The 20,530-nt window shown below is 57.4% G+C and overlaps 1 protein-coding gene across 1 annotated transcript in view; it reads right to left on the bottom strand.

Moving 5' to 3' along the window:
* Positions 1–1,768: 1,768 nt before the first annotated feature.
* The window catches only part of TMEM132E (transmembrane protein 132E), a 248,355-nt gene continuing 229,593 nt past the window's right edge, over positions 1,769–20,530 (bottom strand). The window contains exons 6-9 of the mRNA XM_050928908.1: positions 9,809–10,014; positions 7,451–7,730; positions 5,489–5,680; positions 1,769–3,536 (exon numbers count right to left, since the gene is read on the bottom strand). Of these exons, the coding sequence (XP_050784865.1) occupies positions 2,490–3,536; positions 5,489–5,680; positions 7,451–7,730; positions 9,809–10,014 (1,725 nt within the window). The 3' untranslated portion in view covers positions 1,769–2,489. The remainder of the gene's footprint in view (positions 3,537–5,488; positions 5,681–7,450; positions 7,731–9,808; positions 10,015–20,530) is intronic.

Here is a 20,530-nt window from a genome sequence, read left to right as displayed (position 1 = left end):
AAGAGACACAGGGCTTCTTGGGCACAGAGCTGGCTGGAGGAACAGGCGTGGGGATTCCTGAGACAGGAAAGTGCCTGCTGCTGTTTGCGGCTCCTGCGTTCAGGGAACAAGACGGCGCTTGGACATTCTTTGTGACTAAACAAGCCGCCGCCAGGAGTTTGACTCTCACCAATATCTCCTCTGAACAGACAGAACCTGCCGCAAGGCTCTGATTGTTGGCTAGACCACACAGGCTAAAGGGGCAATGCTACACAAACCCAACAGAGATGCTGTCCATGCACCTGCCTTTCCAGTGCCTTTTTTCCCCTAGTCTCTTTTATTTATTTAATACAAATTAGACACAGTGGTGGGTAAAGCCCATTTGAAAGATAACATGACAACCCTCCTCCTCCCCTTGGCATGAGCAGCTCTGCTCTCCTGCCCCTCTGCTAGTCAGCGCCGGTGTGTCTACCGCCCAGTATGGTCGGTGGGGGGGCATGTGGCATGGGGCAGCAGGCAGGCACCACTGTCTTCTCAGGCTCCGCAGTGAGAGTCGTGGGAATGTGGCGATGGCAGAGGCCCAGACGCCAGGCTCCCTGGCAGAGGGAGGGGGTCAGTTGCCAAACATGTGACTATGCTTGAGGCCTTAACGTGGTGAGGCAGTGGTGGGGAGAGACCCTATGACTGCAGGTTGGCCGGGCCTAGCTCTGGGAGGCCCCACTGGGACCAGGCCTGGTGCTATGGACACAGCATCGTGGTTGAACCACTCACTCAGAGCCTTGCCTCACCCCTGTGGGGCTGGCACCATCTCCTCTCCCCAGGAGCAGCTGCCCCTTCCCAGGGGACGTGAGGGAGTGGGCCACAGCAGGAGTTGCTACGTGGCATGTGAGGTCTCAATCCATCGCTCGGCCTTTGGGCTTGCCCTGGGCAGCAGAAGGCAGAGAAGCGAGCAATTACCTCCCATAACAGCCTGCGCTGAACCCGGGAAGGACAGGGGAGCCAAAGAAGAACCACAGTAATACGTTGTACAGAGGGGAAACTGAGGCACGGCATGGGCAGTGCAGGGAGGGTGATTCACTCAAGCTTGGCTCACGAATGGGACCCAAGGCAGCTGACGCCCAGGCTTGTGCTTCAAACACGAGGCAGTGCAGCCTCTCGAAGCCTGCGGCCTGGGAGCTGGGTAGCTGGGAGCTCAGCTCACCCCACACCCCGCCACAGGTGGGAGGCCAGCAGCTTTGGCGGAGAACCCACGCCTGCGGCGTGCCAGCCGAGGGGACCTTTGACGTGCCGGTTGGGGCCATTTCCGCATGTGCTTCCATTTGTGTAAGGCACACACGCCAGGACTGCGAAACGCAAGCGGGGGCGGGCACGGGACTGAGGAGCTGGGAGAAGCAGCAAGAGCTTGGCCCGGGGCCGAGAACCTCGGCTTTAGATTCCCAAGCAGCTCAGGTGCTTTGGGGTTGGGTTTGGAGGCCAATGGGGTCCCTGGCCTCAATCTCTCCCTCCCTGCTTCGTGCCAGCCCTGGCTTTTTGGAAGCGAAGCTACATGTGGCGGGAACAGGCCCCGGACGGGAGCGAGGAGCCCAGGGCCTGGCACAGGCAGCAGGAACAGACATGGGCTGATTGGCAAAGGGAGTGGCCACCTATTCCCCGGGGGCGGTGACAGTGGGGTTGGCTGGGCCAAAGCCACACGGCTTAGCTCTAGCTTTCTGGTGCACTCCCAAGGCACCAATGGTCCTTAGCTCAGTGCCATGCCCCCTGCCCACTCCTCCCCTCCCTTCCCCCGGCGTTCAGAGCAGCGTGTCCCGTGACACCGGTGGCAGGACCGGGCCCATCGGGGGGATCCCTGAATGTATATTTATTCAACATTATTGTGCAACAAAGTAAAGCAGAGAAATCCTGTTCGTCTTTCGTGGCCGATGCTCGCTCGGAGGCCGCAGGGCAGGAGGCCTCGCCGCTCGGTCAGTGGTTCGCAGGGCAGGGCAAGGCAGCGTCAAGGCACGTGGAGAGCGGGCACATCCGAGCTGAGCCCTCCACGCTGACCGTTACCGCTCCAGGTCTGAACCCGCCCCCCCCCACCTCTTTTTGCTCTAGCTCTGGCTCCTGCACCCCCACCAGTGTCTTCCCCGTAACACGGGGCTCCGCGCCCCCAGCTGTGCCAGCTCCCTCTACGGCGCCACCTACTGCCCGGCAGGAGGGGTGGCGTTTGTGCAAGCAGCGTGCAGGCACCTCGGCACTTTGGCGGTGAGAGGGCGGAAGGCAGAGGCGGCCCCTCGCTCCCTCGGGACGCCAGGGTTCACCCCGCTCCGTTTGGCTCGCTCAACACTTGTTCCCTTTCAACGAAAAAAAAAAAAGTGGCGGAAGGGGAAGCCCCGTGCACGGAAGAGAGAGCGAAAAGGAAAGGGAGGGGAGTATTGAAAATCTGCTCCCATGGTCAGGGTCTCGGGTATCCGCTCAAGCCCTAGCCGGAGGGCAACGGCTGGCGTAGTGTGGCAGGGCGCGGCAGCCCGCTAAGCGATCTCCTTGATCCTGCAGATGTAGTCGTGGAGCGCCTCGGGATCCTGTAGCCCCATGTCCTGGCACACCCACTCCAGGTCCTCCTCATCGGCGATGGGGATGGAGTTGTAGGCCAGCTCCTCGGAGGGCAGCGTGGCGAAGGTGGTGAACTTCACCCGCTTCCTCTTGGAGGTGGGCGAGTTGAGTGGGTCCTCGCTCTGGTCCCTGGTGGAGCCCCCCGAGGAGCCATCTCCTCGCCCGTGCACCTGGCTCTGCACGCTGGTCTGTGAGCTGCCGCTGCTCTGGTGGTCCCCATGGCAGCAGGTCTGGACGCTCTCCAGCGGGTTGCCGGGGCTCTCAGGCGGAGGGGAGAGGTCATTCTGGACCCTCAGGGGCTGCCCGTTGCCCAAGAAGACCCAGTGGTGGGAGTGGTCCATGTTGGTCTGGCCCTCGGGCGGGATCCGCTTGTGCCTATACTTCAGCACGAAGACGATGCAGTTGATGAGGAAGACCAGGATGGCCAAGCAGAAGACGCCCAGCAGGGCATACATGCCGATTTCCAGGTCCGTCAGCCCCCGTGGCACCTGCACGAAGCCTGTGGGGATGGTGGGGAAATCCTCAGTGGTATGGGGGATGCTGGGAGCTCTGCTGTCCTGGCTGGGCTCCAGCTTCCTCTCCACATCTGCCCGCAGGGTGGTGCTGGCCGCGCTCTCCTCCTTCCCCGAGGTCCCCGGCTTGCTCGGCACGTGGCCAGCATCCCCATAGTCGTAGGTGGGGTCCTCCTCCGAGCTGAAGCGCACCCGCACGCTGGCCAGCGCCGTGAAGAGCACGCTCTTGCGCTTGGTCTTCTGGCAGCTCTCGCAGATGACCAGCTCGGCACGCAGCAGGTCGCCAGCCCCCTCGCCTTCCGCCACCACCAACGGGAAGGCCCGGTCCTGGGTCACCGACACCACTTTCTCATCCAGGCTGCTCACCACCAGGTTATAGTCTTTGGGGTCGTACAGGGAGAGGGGGACCGTGGTGCCATCACTGTATGAGACCCACATGCTCAGGAGGGCTTCCTGCAAAACAAACATGGGGAATAGGCATCTACCTATCTATGCATCCATCTCTTCCTCCATCTGTCCATCTCTCCATCCCCCATGCTCCCCAACCATCCATCCCTCCATCTCCCATGCTCCCCAACCTTCCATCCCTCTATCCCCCACGCTCCCCAACCATCCATCCATCTCTCCATCCCCCATGCTCCCCAACCATCCATCCATCCCTCCATCCCCCATGCTCCCCAAACATCCATCCCTCCATTCCCCATGCTCCCTAACCATCCATCCATCCCTCCATCACTCATGCTCCCCATCCATCCATCCCTCCATCACCCATGCTCCCCAACCATCCATCCCTCCATCCCCCATGCTCCCTAACCATCCATCCATCTCTCCATCCCCCACGCTCCCCAACCATCCATCCCCCACGCTCCCCAACCATTCATCCATCCCTCCATCCCCAATGCTCCCCAACCATCCATCCATCTATCCATCCATCCCCCATTCTGTCCATCCATTCATCCCCCATGCTTTCCAACCCTCATTCATCCACCTGCCATCCTCTCTATCCATTCTTTCCCTCCCTCCCCCACTCACTCCATCCCCCGTGCTGTTCATCCATTCCCCATGCTCTCCATCCATCCGACAATCTTTTCAACCATCCATCCGTCCATTCCCCATTCTCTGTCTCTCTCCCTAGGAGGGATTATGGATTTGAAAGGACTGAACTGTTCAGCAGACTTATAAAAAGCCCCCACAGAGAGGAAGGATTTATGACCTCCCCCTGGCCCTGGTGCCAATGGGTTCCATTCCTTGGGCCCATTTCACACTCGCCGGTCATCATGACTGGCACTGACTTCACTGTAAAGTGTGTCGCTCAGTTGGCCTCTCGTACCGCAGAGCCCCTTGGAGATCCCTTACGGGGCGCTGCACAGCGCAATATGGCCAGCGAAGAGCCCCGGGATATCGCGCCCTGCGCCAGTGTCATGCCAAGGCACTGCTGCAAACGATTCCCAGGGCCAAGCCTCACCTGGCAGCTCCTAGGCATAGCTGACAAGTTTGGTACAGATGCAAAGTCGAGCATGCAAATTAGTTAATAAGCTAATTTGCATGTTTGCAATTAATTTGCATATGACCAACACACCCTGACCCAAACAGTGGCTGGGGCAGGACACAGAGCTGCCGGAAGCTTGCGGTAAGAGGGTGGGTTTCTGGTGGAGCTGGCGTTGGTCAGTGGATGGGAACTGGGGGTGTCTGGGTAGGCAGGTGAATGGGTGCTGAGGGTATCTAGGGTGGGTGGTTTAGGGGGCCAGTACTGAACCCCCTCACTGTCTGATCCCACCATTGGCTGCCCTGGCCCTGCTTGGATCCAGCTAGGGATCGGTGAGAGAGGAGCCAGAGAGGCCCCTGACTTCTGCCAGCACAGCAGTGCCAGTGCAGCCAGGAGCAGCTGCAGGGTCATCCCTGCTGGCCAGCTGGCCGTGTGAGGTCTCCAGGAGGGACTGGGCACCGGGGGTTACACAGAATGAGAGCAATGGGAACTCCCGCCGTTTTACAGGCTCTTACAGGAGTCAGCCTCCCTCGAGGCCAGCAGATCGGGGATCCCGCCCACCAGATGGAGCCAGGGCCTCTCCCAGCCAGAAATGAGCAGTCCTGCCACATCACATGGGGTGGGGGCGAATTTCCGCTGAGCCCCAACGAAATCATTGCACCCTACAGCCTGACCCTAAGCCGCACTGCATGCCCCGTCCCCCCTCTGAGCGAGTAATTTGAAGGGTGCCTCAGCCAGAGGCCCTCCCCGGGGCAGGACCGCATCCAAATGGCAGAGCAGTGAGTACAGGTGCCCACGTGCGGGTGTGTCACTGGGAGACTACAGGCCCCAGCGTGCAATGCTCCATGGAGAGCCAAAGTGCATGCCGGGAGGCGTAGTCCCACACTCGGTGAGCCATGTTGCATGAGCCCCGTGTTACCTGCTTGGAGAAGTTCAGGGTCTGCTGGGCGGCCGTCTTAGCCACGATGGTGTGGCTGTTGCCGGGGCTGGGATGGAGGGAGAGTGACAGGCTGGACACCACCTGGGCCTTCAGATCGGTGATGCTGACCTTTTCATCCACCACCGTCACCGCCGTCTCCCCCAGCACTGCCTCCATGAGTGGGGACACCACCTGCAAGAGAGAGCGATCGGGGAGTGGCCGTGATGGCCCAGCCAGTGACTCACTGCCTCTTGGCACTGCCCTGCCAATGCCAAGGGACCACCCCCAGTGCTGTGAGCTCCCTCACAGCAGTGCCCTGCCAACGCCAACGAGGGACCACCCCCAGTGCTGGGAGCTCCCTTACAGCAATGCCCTGCTGATGCCAAGGAGGGCCCACCCTTTCCCACAAAGCAGCGCTGCAGTTCCCCCATTCTCCTAGCCTCCTCCTCAGCCAAGGAACATCGCTGGCCCCCTGAGAGCTGGGGAGCTGATAAAGCATCTGGCAAGGCCCCAGAGACGACCCCATGGGCACGACCTTTGCCTGCGCTGTGCCCAAGCTGCTGCTGCACACTGAGCGGGGTTTCCTGGAGAGCTCTGACCCGTTGGCACCAGTTGCGCTGACTTTGAGACGCTCGGCCCTTTGAAGCCAGTATTGAAGAAACCAGGAATTTCGCTTAGAAAAGCGTAACCAAGCCCAGGCCCAGAACTAATTACGGCCCGGGCCGCCCGGCGTTGCAGTTAATGGCTGGAGCCAGCCTGAAGGAGAGGCAAGTGCTCCGGAGATAACTTTAAACTGCGCCCACCCCGTCACCCCTCCCCATCCCCCAACCCCAGGGGGAGGAAAGAGAGTCTGCTGCTGAGCTTCAAAGCCAGGATGACATTCACAGCCGGAGCGAGGATCAGAGGCAGGGTTCGGCCAGGCAGACGCTGCTTCTGGGGCTCGGGGACCTCAGGGACGGGTGCCCATGGCGGGGAGGACGCCTTCTTCAGCACGGCAGAGAATTTGCACATTTACTGCCTCTTTGGGGGACTCCGAGCCCAGGATGCCAACACCCTGCACACGCCCTCTGTGCATCGGATACACCCAGGCCGGCCTTTGGACCAGAAAGCTGCAAAGGACCCCAGATCCAGACTACACCAGCCTGAGACCTGACCCTTCTGTGTACAGCCTCTCAGATGCCTGGTGCCGGCTGACCTCTCCTTCTGGCCAAGGAGGGGAAGGGGCAGCGCCTGCAGCACACACCCTGCCCTGGGGGGCGGCCGCAGGAGGGAGATGCTCTCCAGGGCAAGGAGCTTTGGAGTGGTTCCCTGCTGACAGCGGCTGGCATCCGGCATCAGTCGATCGGCCCCATGCCTGTGGGAGGCTCATTTACAGACCGCAGGTGAAAGGTGCCTCCGCCCCTTTAACTCCAGGGTGACAGGGAGTGGAACTGACCCTGATTGGGGATTTCCAGCGGGGTCCATGTACAGAGCTGGGCTGCAGCCCTGAGCCAACTTGCAGTCAGGTACAGCCACAGTCCTACCTGCAACTAGCCCCAGCTCGGGTAGCCCGTGGGTAGCCTGTCCCTCCCCACGTGACTTGCTCCATCATGCTCCCAGGGGCCCCTTCTGGGTGGCCCAGCCTTCAGCTGCTGGAGCCTGGTACCGGCCACTCCCCCCGTCCAATATATAATGGCTGAAGGGAGGAGGGGCAGGAAACAGCCTGACCCCCACTGGGGGGAAGGGAAGGACTTCCTCCTCTGCTTCATCAGCTGTTAGCTCAACCCTGAGGGACAGGGGCCCCATGGGAATCCCTGATTACCTCTAGCAAGTACGTGCCAGCTGGGGTGCCCCATAAGCCCAGGCACAGGCCCCCGGCTTACCCACTCACCCCTCTGCACGCAGGACTCGTTCCATCGCTGCCTTCCAGCTCCAGCCAAGTGATTTCCCCCGCCCCGAGCAAAGGGGGTGAGGGGCCCGTACCTTGAAGAGCGTGGTGCCCGGCTCCCGCCCGGCCAGCGTGCTGCTGTCCACCAGCTGGGCCACCCGGGGGTCATCCACCTTCATGAAGTCGCTGACCAGGTCGGTGACCTCCACCAGCCAGTCGGGTCCCAGCATGGTGATGACCTGGTCAGTGCCCTCCGAGGAGGTGGTGTGGAACTGGGTGAAGACCTGCAGGGTGGAGTGCTGGTACTGCAGGGTGCAGCCCCGGTTCTGCTTCCGCTCATCCTCGTCCTCGTCATCCTCACTCTCCCGCACTGACCTGGGGGCACAGGACAGATCAGCCACCCTGCCCTGCTGCTAGCGGGTACCAAGGTAACAGAGGCCAGTGACTCATCGCAGAAATGGGCTCCTGTCTAGGTGACAATACTGCTGGAAAGGATTTGGGGGCTAGCGGGGATCACAAACTGAGCAGGAGCCAACAACGTGAGGCAGTTGCGAAAAGGGCTATATTAACAGGACCCAAGAGGTAATTGTCAGCACCGGGGAGGCCTCGGCTGGAATGCTGCATCCAATTCCGGGAGCCACACTGTCTGAAAGATGTGCTCAAACTGGAGAAATTCGGGAGGAGAGCCACAAAAATGAGCAAAGGTTTAGAAAACCTGACTCGTGTTCAGATTCTAGAGAAGGGAAGACATGGGGGCACCGGATAATAGCCATGAAATATGTAAACAGCTGTTAAAAAGAGCGTGAGGATCAACTGGTCTCCATGCTCACTGAGGTCAGGACAAGCAATGAGCTTAGTCTGCAGCAAGGGAAATTCAGGTTAGATATTAGGAAACACTTTCTAGCTCTACGAATAGTCAAGCCCTGGAACAGGTGGCCTAAGCAGGATCCCCGTCGTTGAAGGTTTTACTGACAGGTCGGACAAACACCTGTCAGGGACGATCTAGGTTTTCTTGCTTCTGCTTCAGCGCAGAGGGTTTGGATGAAAAGATGCCTTGATTTCCCCTCCTGCCCTACAGATCTAGGATTTTCTCGCAGGTGGCTCGATATATATGCCACATGCCTTCATTTCCAGCCCTGTTACTGTGCAGTTCAGCAGCCTCCATGCTCCACCCCAGAAGTAGCTGCAATTCAGCGGTGAGGCCTGTGTCTAAATCAAGATGGGCAATAGCATTGCTACAGATAGCAAAGCACCCCCCGGGGGGCAGAAGACCACATAGGCAGCTGGCTGACAAAAGGGCTCTGGATGCAAGTGGCACAGGACGGCAGCCTTCCAAGGGGAGCCGTGGGAGCAAAACACATATTTGGCTTCAAGACTAAGCTTGATAAGTTTATGGAGGGGATGGTATGATGGGATAGCCTAATTTGGGCAATTAATTGATCTTTGATTATTAGCAGGTAAATATGCCCAGTGGTCTGTGATGGGATGTTAGATGGGGTGGAATCTGAGTTACTACAGACAATTCTTTCCTGGGTGCAGGCTGGTGAGTCTTGCCCACATGCTCAGGGTTTAGCTGATCACTGTATTTGGGGTCGGGAAGGAATTTTCCTCCAGGGCAGATTGGCAGAGGCCCTGGGGAGTTTTCACCTTCCTCTGCAGCATGGGGCACGGGTCACTTGCTGGAGGATTCTCTGCACCTTGAGGTCTTTAAACCACGATTTGAGGACTTCAGTAGCTCAGACATAGGTTAGGGGGTTGTTACAGGAGTGGGTGGGTGAGATTCTGTGGCCTGCGTTGTGCAGGAGGTCAAACTAGATTATCATAATGGTCCCTTCTGACCTTAAGTCTATGAGATCCCAAGGCACATGGCATTTGCTGTTGGAGGGGATGGGGTTAACGTAAAGGGTCTCCGCCCCAGGCCTTCTCTCCCCTCAGAGCCTGGCAGAGTTGTGAGCTGTCTGCACAGAGTCACTGTGCCCTAGAAACACCCCAGCAAAGGCAGTTCGTCCAGCCCTGCGGAGCTAGGGGGGCAGCATGAGGGTCGCTGGTGATTCAGGCCGCAGGTGCTAGGGTGCCATGCGGGCAGCATGCTGCCCCCTTCGGAAAAGGGGGGCTTTGTTTCGCTCAGCGGTGCCCTCCAGTGGCCGAGCAGGGCAGCTCATCCCGCAGCGCAGCCTTTCAGAGCACAGGGCCCAAGCCTTCTCCATGACTGCTGGGAAGAGGCTGTCAAGGGGAGCTGGGCTGGTTCCCTGTCTGGAGGATCTTCCAGCTACAGGAAGTGCAGAGCAGCAGGGACTTATTTCCAGACGGGCGGAGCACCAAGCCAACGGGAACTGCATTTGTGACTGGCAAAGCCGGGCAAGGGCAGAGTCCTCTGCCCCTCACTCCCCCGGTTGCAAGTGCCCTGGCCCGTGAGGCATGAGCTCCCCTCCGCCCCCCATGCAGGGGCGCACCTCCTGTCCGGCAGGATAGGCACCCTCCAGCCCTTCACTTGGCTCAGCCTGGGGTCCGACAGCTCAATGTGCAGCGGCAGCTTGGGCACCCACACGGTCATCTCCAGCAGGGCGCTCAGGTGCTCGTAGCTGAAGGTCACCCGGGCGTTCATGGAGCCGCGCGTCTCCTTCCCGCTCACAAATACGTAGTCGCAGCTGTTGGACACCTGGGGAGGACAGGAAGGGAAGCGCCGGCACTGAGCAGCGGGGCCGACGGCCCACGGCTACTCCCAGGGCTGCAGGTTGGATTGAGCCTTGCAGCAGGGGGGGCCATAACACCCCCGTTCCCACCGCAGCTTGGCCAGAGCTGGGGGGCTAGACCCCAACGGCGTGTGGCCTGGGGAGACTACAGCTCCTAGCATGCAATGCAGCTGGGCACTTAGCTCCTGCTGGAGCACTGACTGCTGGGAGCTGTGGTCCCCGAAGCTGTGGCTCTGCATTACGGCTAGGGTGACCAGACAGCAAATATGAAAAATAGGGACAAGGGATGGGGGGTAATAGGAGCCTATATAAGAAAACCCCCCCAAATCAGGACGGTCCCTATAAAATCAGGACTTGTACATGTGTGATTGCAGCAAACATGCACACCACAAGCAAGCAGTTGCACATATGGTCCAGTGGAGAGAATGGTCTTGGGAGCCCCACGCTCTGTCACTGACTTGCTGTGTGACCACAGGCAAATGCCTGCACTTTGCTGTGCCTCAGTTTACCCACCGGTAAAATAAAGATAATGCTACTAACTTTCCTATGTAAAGTGCTTTGAGATCTATGGATTTAGACAACCAGCCTCTGTGATACCTCCCACCACATTCCCCCCGTAGAGGCTGGATAACACCCAAACCTGGTCAAAACAACCCCCCCTCTTCAATCAAACATTTTCATTCAACAATGTCTGTTTAAAGAATTTCCATTTGCAACAAAAACGTTTATTTCATTTGGCTTTGACTCAAAATGGTCATTTTGTTTTGGCTCTGTCGAAACCCGAAAAGGGCCTAAAATTCCCAGTGTTTCTCCCTCCCCTTTTCTGACACCGGCTGCGACAGGACAAGCTGTGTCTAGAGCCAGTTTTCCCTTGTGCCGCTCTGCATCTTTCGGAAACATCTCCAACTGTGTCAAAGCAATGGAGAGTTTACATGACTTGTCCTGGGTCACAAGGGGAGAGCTAAGAATTGACCCATCAGCTCCTAAATCCAGAAACGCAAGCCCACCCTTGCTCTGCACCCAGCCCTGTAATATCAGAAGCAGCTCGATAAACCCAGCTAGCTCTCCACACCTCTGCTATGCAGCACCGAGTGGATAAGTCAATTGCATTAGACACACATCTTCCATGTGCCAGTGGCAAGTCCTGGAATAATTCATTTAACAGAAGCAATCCCTATTAGCCGTGCATTGTTGCTATGTATTTACATGGGATCTGCCTTTCAGGTGCTATTCACTGGCACCCCCATGACCGTCTTTAACGTTAATACCTTGAGATGTTTCTCCACCGAATCAATTTTAATCCCATTGTTTTGTCTCCCCCATTCTTTAATTTCCATTTATGCAAATAACATTAGTTAAATGTGCTATAAAACAAATACATCCTGAGGGGGCCGCTTATTACAGACCAATCCAAGCCAATTAAGGAGCTAAGGGAGGAAATTACTAATGAATTGCTCATGTTTCCTCTTAGGGCTGTAAGTCCAGAATGCAACATTGGCTGCCCGGAGGGTGGAAGGAGGATCTCACACCAGAGTCTCTGATAGTGTTCAAGGTCTCCAGGCAGCCTGTGTCTCTGTGAGTGCAATTCCACACCTGCCTCTCTGCACCCGAGAGATTGGCCATTGACCCAGCTGCCTCTGCAGATCAGCTCAGTCCGATGCACCGAGTTGGGTTTGCGGTTTCAGAAAAACATGTGAGCTCGATGACTGACAGGTGCAAAACGCTCTCCACTGAAACAGCAGTGGTGGCTGCAAATCAGGTCTGCTTGGGGAGGTTTGCAGATGGGCTCGGCACCCAGGATGGGGCCCGGTTTTCTCAAGGACTTGGTGTGCTGGATGCTTGTCACAATAGGATGTTTGTGCAAATCTGGCCTTTGTTTAGGTGCCTATGTCACGGAGTGTGGGGGAGTCCGGCCCTGCACCCCTCTTCCTGGGACCCACAGTGACTCTCGGCCAGCCAGTACAACAGAAGGTTTATTGGACAACAGGAACACAGGTTACAGCAGAGCTTGCAGGCACAGTCAGGACCCCTCCACCGAGTCCTTCTGGGCTTTCAGGGTGCTTGGATCCTAGCTAGGATACCCTGAATTCCACCCACACAGCCCCAAGCCCCAAACTCCAACTGCTTCCCTCCTGCCGCTCCCTTCCTTTGTCCCCTTCCCGGGCAAAGGTGTTGACCTTTCCCCTCCCTTACCTAGCTCAGGTTACAGGCTCTGGCATCGTCCATCTCCTAAAGTCCTCCCCTGCTCTCCCACTCCCCACACAGACAGTCCCTACTGCATCACATCTCTCCCCCCTTCGAGACTGAACTGAGCGGGGTCACTCTGCCCAGTGACCTGGGGAAGTTCAGGGTCCCCTCTCCGGGACAACGCATCCGCTGTCAGGTTGGCACTTCCCTTCACATGGACCACGTCCATGTCATAGTCCTGCAGGAGCAGGCTCCACCTCAGGAGCTTGGCGTTGGCTCCTTTCATCTGGTGCAGCCAGGTCAGGGGAGAGTGGTCGGTGTACACGGTGAAGTGTCGCCCAAAGAGATATGGCTCTAGCTTCTTAAGGGCCCACACCATGGCCAGGCATTCCTTCTCGATGGCCGCGTAGCTTTGTTCCCGGGGTAGCAGCTTCTTACTCAGGTACACGATAGGGTGTCTCTCCCCCTTTTCATCCTCCTGCATTAACACCGCCCCCAGTCCCGTGTCTGAGGCATCGGTGAACACCATAAAGGGTTTGTCAAAATCTGGGTTTGCAGAACTGGGTCGCTAACCAGAGCCTCCTTCAGCGCCCGGAAAGCCTCCTGGCACTGCTCAGTCCAGATCACCTTGTCTGGCTTCCCCTTTTTGCACAGTTCAGTGATGGGGCCGGCTATGGCACTGAAGTGGGGCACGAACCTTCGATAGTACCCCGCCATCCCAATAAAGGCCTGGACCTGCTTTTTGGTTTGGGGAGCAGGCCAGTCTCTGATCACCTCCACCTTGGCTGGTTCCGGCTTCAGGCAGCCGCTCCCCACCCGATGGCCCAGGTAAGATACTTCAGCCATCCCCACCTTGCACTTCTCAGCCTTTACTGTTAACCCAGCCTTCCGGAGTCGGTCCAGGACTTGTTTAACCTGGGACACGTGGTCCTCCCAGGTCTGGCTGAAGACGCAGATGTCGTCAATATACGCCACGGCAAAACTCTCCATCCCCCTCAGTAGCTGATCCACCAGGCGCTGGAAGGTGGCCGGCGCTCCCTTGAGGCCGAAGGGCAGGGTCAAAAACTCATAGAGCCCCAGAGGGGTGATAAAGGCCGATTTCAGCCTGGCATCTGCGTCCAGCGGCACTTGCCAGTAGCCTTTGGTAAGATCCATAGTGGTGAGGTACCGTGCACCTCCCAGCTTGTCTAGGAGCTCGTCAGGCCTGGGCATAGGGTAGGCATCAGATACGGTGATGGCATTGAGCTTTCGATAGTCCACACAGAACCGGATTGACCCATCCTTCTTGGGAACCAGCACTACTGGCGAGGCCCAAGGGCTGGAAGACGGCTGGATCACCCCCAAAGCCAGCATGTCCCTGACCTCTCTTTCAAGATCCTGGGCAGTTTTACCAGTGACCCGAAAAGGGGAGCATCTTATAGGGGGGTGTGACCCTGTCTCCACCCGGTGGACAGTCAAATTAGTGCGTCCAGGCTGGTTGGAAAACAGCTGTCGGTACAGATGCAGCACCCCTCTGATCTCAGCGTGCTGGCCCGGGGTCAGTTGCTCAGAGAGGGGAATCGCCTCCAGGGGGGAACCAGCTTTTGTCCCAGGGAATAGATCCACTAAGGGGTCATCTCCCTGCCCCTCCCAATGTCCACACACGGCCAACACCACATTCCCCCTGTCATAGTATGGTTTCATCATGTTCACATGGTACACCCGACGGTGATGTGCCCGGTTTGACAGCTCCACCACATAGTTTACCTCATTCAGTTGCTTGATAACCTTGAAGGGCCCTTCCCAGGCGGCCTGGAGTTTGTTTCTCCTCACGGGGATAAGAACCATCACCTGATCCCCGGTGGCGAAGGCACGGGCTCGTGCTGTGCGGTCATACCAGACCTTCTGCCTCCTCTGGGCTCGGGCCAGATTCTCCCTGGCCAGGCCCATGAGCTCGGCCAGTCTTTCCCGGAAGGTCAGGACATACTCCACCACTGACTCTCCCTCGGGAGAGGCCTTCCCCTCCCATTCGTCCCTCATCAGGTCTAGGGGCCCCCTCACCCGCCTTCCATACAACAGTTCGAAAGGTGAAAACCCGGTAGATTCCTGGGGTACCTCCCTGTACGCAAACAGCAGGTGAGGTAAGTACTTGTCCCAATCTTGCGGATGCTGGTTCATAAATGTTTTTAGCATCATCTTCAGCGTCCCGTTGAACCTTTCTACCAGCCCGTTGGACTGGGGGTGATACGCTGAGGCCCAGTTGTGCTGGACCCCACATTTCTGCCATAAGGACCGGAGCAGGGCCGACATGAAGTTGGACCCCTGGTCCGTTAAGACCTCCTTGGGGAACCCCACCCGGCTGAAAATTGTCAGCAGCGCATCTGCCACTGTGTCTGCTTCGATAGAGGACAAGGCCACCGCCTCGGGGTAGCGAGTGGCAAAATCCACCACCACCAGGATGTATTTCTTCCCTGACCGGGTCATCTTGCTGAGAGGTCCCACTATGTCCATGGCCACCTTCTGGAAAGGTTCTTCTATGATGGGTAAAGGCCTCAAAGCCGCTTTCCCCTTGTCCCGGGCCTTCCCCACCCTCTGGCAGGGGTCACAGGATTGGCAGTACTGTCGGACATGGGTAAAGACCCCAGGCCAGTAAAAGTTCTGTAGCAGCCTCTGCCTGGTGCGCCGGATTCCCTGGTGCCCTGCGAGAGGGATGTCATGGGCCAGGTACAACAGCTTGTGACGGAACTTCTGGGGAACCACCAGCTGCCTCCTGATCCCCCATGACTCTACTTCCCCTGGGGGAGCCCATTCTCGGTACAGGAACCCCTTCTCCCACAGGAACCTCTCCTTGCAACCTCTCCTCATGGTCTGTACCGCACTAAGGTCAGCCCGGTCCCTGTGCTTCCGCAAGGAGGGATCTTTCTGCAACTCGGCCTGGAACTCAGCAGCTGGGACAGGAATGGGGACCGGCTCTCTCTTGCTGGCTGGGTCTGAGGCCGCAGCCTCTCTGCACCGTGCCCCTGGGCGTTCCCCGCTCCCTGAGTTAGGGTCCTGCACCTCAGGTCGAGTACCTTCCCCGTTTTCGGGGTGCAGTGCCATTTGCCGACTCTGACTACGAGTCACGACCAGGGCACTCTGGGTGTTACTAGGCCAGTCCTCAAGGTCCCCTCCCATTAACACGTCAGTGGGCAAATATTGGTGTACCCCCACATCTTTGGGGCCCTCCTTGGCCCCCCATTTCAGGTGTACCCTTGCCACGGGTACCTTGAATGGGGTCCCGCCCACGCCCATCAGGGTCAGGTAGGTGTCGGGCACCATCCGATCTGAGGCCACCACCTCGGGCCGGGCCAGCGTCACCTCTGCGCCCGTGTCCCAGTACCCAGTGACCTTCCTCCCATCCACTTCCAGGGAAACAATGCACTCTTTCCGGAGGGGCAGCCCCGCGCCCACCCGGTAAACCAAAAACCCGGAACCGGGAGCATCCATAGGTGGTATGTTGCCAACCCCCCTTTCCTGGGAATGTAGCCCCTCCTCCGATTGGGTTTTTACCCAGTCCACCCTCTGCGGGTTGGGTCTGCTTGGTCTGTCCCTGAGCTTGGGGCACTGGGCCCGTATGTGACCTCGTTGGCCACAGCGATAGCAGCCCATATCTCGTGGGTCCCCTTGAGTGGGTCGGAGGGACCTGCCGCTGGATGTTCCCCTTTTGGGGGGGTTCTCCATAGGCCCCCTTTGGGAGGTCCCATGTTGACTCTCTCTCTGCGTTGAGGCAGGCCTGCTCCTTCGAGACTCCTCCCTGCCATCCCCTGCCCGACTGTCCACAAATTGGTCGGCCAGCTGGCCTGCATGCTGCGGGTTCTCCAGCTTCTGGTCCATCAACCACAGCCTCAGGTCGGACGGGCACTGCTCGTACAGGTGCTCCAGTATGAATAGGTCAAGCAGGTCCTCTTTAGTTTGGGCCCCAGCTGTCCACTTGCGGGCATACCCCTGCGCCCGGTTGACCAGTTGTAGGTATGTGACCTCACGGGTTTTACGCTGGCTCCGGAACTTTTTCCGGTACATCTCAGGAGTCAGCCCAAACTCGCGGAGCAGGGCCTGTTTGAACAGTTCATAGTCCCCTGCCTCCGCCCCTTTCAGTCGGCTGTACACCTCCACGGCTGTGGAGTCCAGTAAGGGGGTGAGAACTGCAATCCTGTCTGCAGGGTCAACCCTGTGCAGCTCGCAGGCATTCTCAAAGGCCGTCAGGAAGGTATCTATGTCCTCCCCCTCCTTACGCCGGGGCAGCAAGTGCTTATCAAAGCTCTTTGTAGGCTTGGGTCCCCCCTCACTCACCGCAGCCAGAGCCTCACTGCTCCTCAGCCGGGCCAGGTCCAGCTCATGTTTACGCTGTTTCTCCTTCTCCTCCCACTCACGCTGGCGCTGGTTCTCCTCATGTTTATGCTGGTTCTCCTCATGTTTACGCTGGTTCTCCTCATGTTTACGCTGGTTCTCCTCATGTTCACGCTGTTTCGCCTTCTCCTCCAGCTCTCGCCTCTTTAACTCGAGCTCCTCCCGTCTCAGCTCCCTTTCATATTCCAGCCGCATCCGCTCCACGGATGCCGAGCGTTGCCGGGAGGATCCCCTGCTGGGGGGTGGGCTTCGCCGGGCAGATCCCCTGCTGGCCGGGGGTGTCACGGTGCCCTCGGTATACACTGGGCTCCTCCCCGCCCTTCCTCTACGCCTAGGAAGGGGGGGTCTCGGGAAGCCCTCGTCCGCCGGCTGACCACTCCCAGCGGGGACAGACACTGGTGCCTGCGCTGCATCTGCTCGGCTGCTTCCCTCAGAGACAGGGCTCCGTTCATTCATGCGGTCTCCCTGCTCCAGCTGTGCAATCAGCTGGTCCTTGCTGAGCCTCCCTGGGTGCAGCCCCCTCTGCTTGCACAGCTCCACCAGGTCACACTTGCGCCGCTTGGCATACATCTTCCTGCTGACCACTCACAGGCCGGGGTGCTCGCCGCTCCCCACGGTTTCCAGGGGGACCCCTAGTGCACCAGCCCTTCTTGAGGTCACCACCTCTCTGCCAGGGTCGAGCTGCAGACTCCTCCACCCCTAGGACCGCTCGCTGCAATCCCCCGGGGGACCCTGTTACTGCAAAGTCCTTCTCACTGGGCACACACTCCCAGGGGTTAACCACCCCTTCGTTTTACTGCTCCCCAGTCACTTACTGCAGGAAGCGCCGTCCACGGGGTGCAGTATATCCCACCGCTGCCACCAGTTGTCACGGAGTGTGGGGGAGTCCGGCCCTGCACCCCTCTTCCTGGGACCCACAGTGACTCTCGGCCAGCCAGTACAACAGAAGGTTTATTGGACAACAGGAACACAGGTTACAGCAGAGCTTGCAGGCACAGTCAGGACCCCTCCACCGAGTCCTTCTGGGCTTTCAGGGTGCTTGGATCCTAGCTAGGATACCCTGAATTCCGCCCACACAGCCCCAAACCCCAAACTCCAACTGCTTCCCTCCTGCCACTCCCTTCCTTTGTCCCCTTCCCGGGCAAAGGTGTTGACCTTTCCCCTCCCTTACCTAGCTCAGGTTACAGGCTCTGGCATCGTCCATCTCCTAAAGTCCTCCCCTGCTCTCCCACTCCCCACACAGACAGTCCCTACTGCATCACAGCCTACATGGGAGCTGAACTCTTGGAATCTGGTGTGGACTGCAGGTGCTAAGCCCTGGGGAATCCAGCCCTGATTGCTGGTGCTGAGCCCTGGGGAATCCAGCCCCGATCGTGGACGCTGAGCCCCAGGGAATCCGGCCCTGATCGCAGGCACTGAGCCCTGGGGGATCTGGCCCCGAATGCGAGCACTAAGCCCCGGGGAACCCAGTCCCGATCGCGGGCGCTGAGCCCCTGGGAATCCAGCCCTGATCAGGCAGGCGCTGTACTGTGGGCAGTGTGGGAGGGCACAAGAAGGAGTATTTAATTTCTCGAGCTCTCCTTGGCCCGGTGTTGACATCAGATAGACACAAGCTCAGCATGTCTGCAGACAATCTCAGCTGTGCCGGGTTGCGTCTGAATAAAGATGAGCTCGGAAATGAATCCCCCGGTGAATGAGCACTCTGGATATTGTGCCGTTGATCACAATAATATGATGGTCTGCTGCTCGCAGTACCTTAGGTAATAAATCCACCAGCTTGGCTGGTCTGGGGCCACCAGCGTTTCAATTCACCGAAAGCCACCCACCCTGTCCCGATGATGGAGCGGCCCTGTTAAAAAGCTACTGTATATTAGCTCTTAAATGTACTGCACTCTATTACGGCCATGCTTGGAGTAACCTGAGCTGAAGGATTCACGTTAAAGTGTTGAAAGCAGGGCCTGTCTGCGCAAGGAGCCCAGCCCCATTAAGAGCTCCCAGCTTCATGCTCAGCATCTGGAACCTTTTGCAGCTGTCTCTGCTTTGTCCTCCAGAGCAGCTACAGAGGCACCAATGTTGACACTACAAAGAGATTCTCTGCATGTATACGGCTCCAGGGAACCCAGAATATCAGGGTTGGAAGGGACCTCAGGAGATAGCTAGTCCAACCCTCTGCTCAAAGCAGGACCAATCCCCAGACAGATTTTGATCCCAGTTCCCTAAATGGCCCCCTCAAGGATTGAACTCTCAACCCTGAGTTTAGCAGGCCAATGCTCAAACCACTGAGCGATCCCTCAAAGAGATAGGCCCTTCGCTACTGAGCATTGTACCCTGTACCTGCACACCCCTGGGGCTTCCATCAGCTTCAGAACTCCTCCGCTCTCAGCAAACAGCTGTGAAACCCTCCGGCAAAGTGTGTGTCTCCAACCCCCCTCCAGCGGCAGGTCCACATAGACGATAGCCTACTACTGCTACCAGTTCTCCGTTAGCTGAGCTGGTACAGGACTGTGCTGGGGATCTAAAGAGCCCAGCCGTTGTTGCTGTTTCATTTTAAGTGTTAAAAAACACTGGCTATTAGTGTGACTTGCACCCCATAGTCTTCATAGAAATATTGTGAGATGAATATGGCATAACTGAGGTGTGTTTTATGCATGATGGGTCATGTGAGGTATCATTGGAAAGGTTATGAGCTACTGAATGTGATTATCCTATTTGCATATATGTATCATTTCTGTATCTGAAGTTAGGACTATTGACCATGTAACAATTACAACTGTGTGTGTATTTGGGAGAACACCCACCAGACAGGAGGCCGTCAGCCTCAATGGGGCATTAGGAAGTACAATAAGATTTGGAAGATACTAATCTCCTGCCTTCCTGAGAAGCTCCCCGGGTTGCTGCTTTGACACTGCAGGATCAGGTGATTGTGTCACCTGGTACCAGACCCCCATCTTAGGCTTTCAATGTTTTTCCGTTAAGAGGGGGTGAGGGTCAGACTGGGAAACAAAAGATTCCTGCCTTATGTACATTCTATTTAAGGCTGGGAAGTGAGGCAATCAGGACTCTTCTCCACTGCCTCCTCGCTCAAGGAGGAAAATTGCTAAACCCTCCTGAAGGGAAAGGCAGGGGCTGAGACAGGGGTCCGGTCTGCAAACGGAAATAACTGGAACTCTACAGAAACTCTGCCTAAAACAACGTTTAGGGTGAGAAATTACATTTTGTAACCCGTTTCTTGAGTGTTTTAAGCTTAATTTGCGGGTTTTGTTTTATTCGCTCAGTAATCTGCTTTGTTCTGTTTGTTATCCCTTATAATCATGTACAATTCCCCTTTTGTAGTTAATAAACGTATTTCTTGTTTATTTCAAAACCCAGTTGCAACTCGTGTCTGCGGACGGGGGAAGAAGTCGTGCAGATCTCTCTCCACACTGAGGGAGAGGATGAATTTTTATGAGCTTGCGCTCTGTGTATCTTTCTATACAGCATGAGACAATATTATTTGGGGTTCATATCCCAAAGGAGGTGTGCACGTGAGTGCTGGCCATTCCCCTAGCTAAGTCCTCCCACAGGGAGCTGATTTCAGTCTGTGTCTGCAGCTGGGTGTGGCCGTACCTGTGTGTGAGCTGGAGAAGGTTTGAGAGCCTAGCATGGCACGAGCAGGGTGGGGAAACCCAGGCTGGTGGAAAGGGCTGGCTCAGTGGGACCCCAGCACATCAGGAGGGACCCCAGGACAGGGGTTCACCCATCACAGTGACATCCAGAAAAAGGACATTAAAAGAACATGAAGATTGCACAGGCTCCCGGCCTCATTCAGTGCACGGGATGGACGGTGCTCTGTGAGAGCAGCTATTCCATGGTTCATTCATCTTCATCATCCCCTGGTGGCCCCAGGCCTTCCCATTCAAACCCTGCTCAGACTGTCGAACAGTTCATTTC

This window comes from Gopherus flavomarginatus, chromosome 19, assembly GCF_025201925.1.
Source record: "Gopherus flavomarginatus isolate rGopFla2 chromosome 19, rGopFla2.mat.asm, whole genome shotgun sequence".
Lineage (NCBI taxonomy): Eukaryota > Metazoa > Chordata > Testudines > Testudinidae > Gopherus > Gopherus flavomarginatus.
Note: the sequence above shows the minus strand (reverse complement) of the source record. Positions and strands in the feature narration are given on the sequence as shown.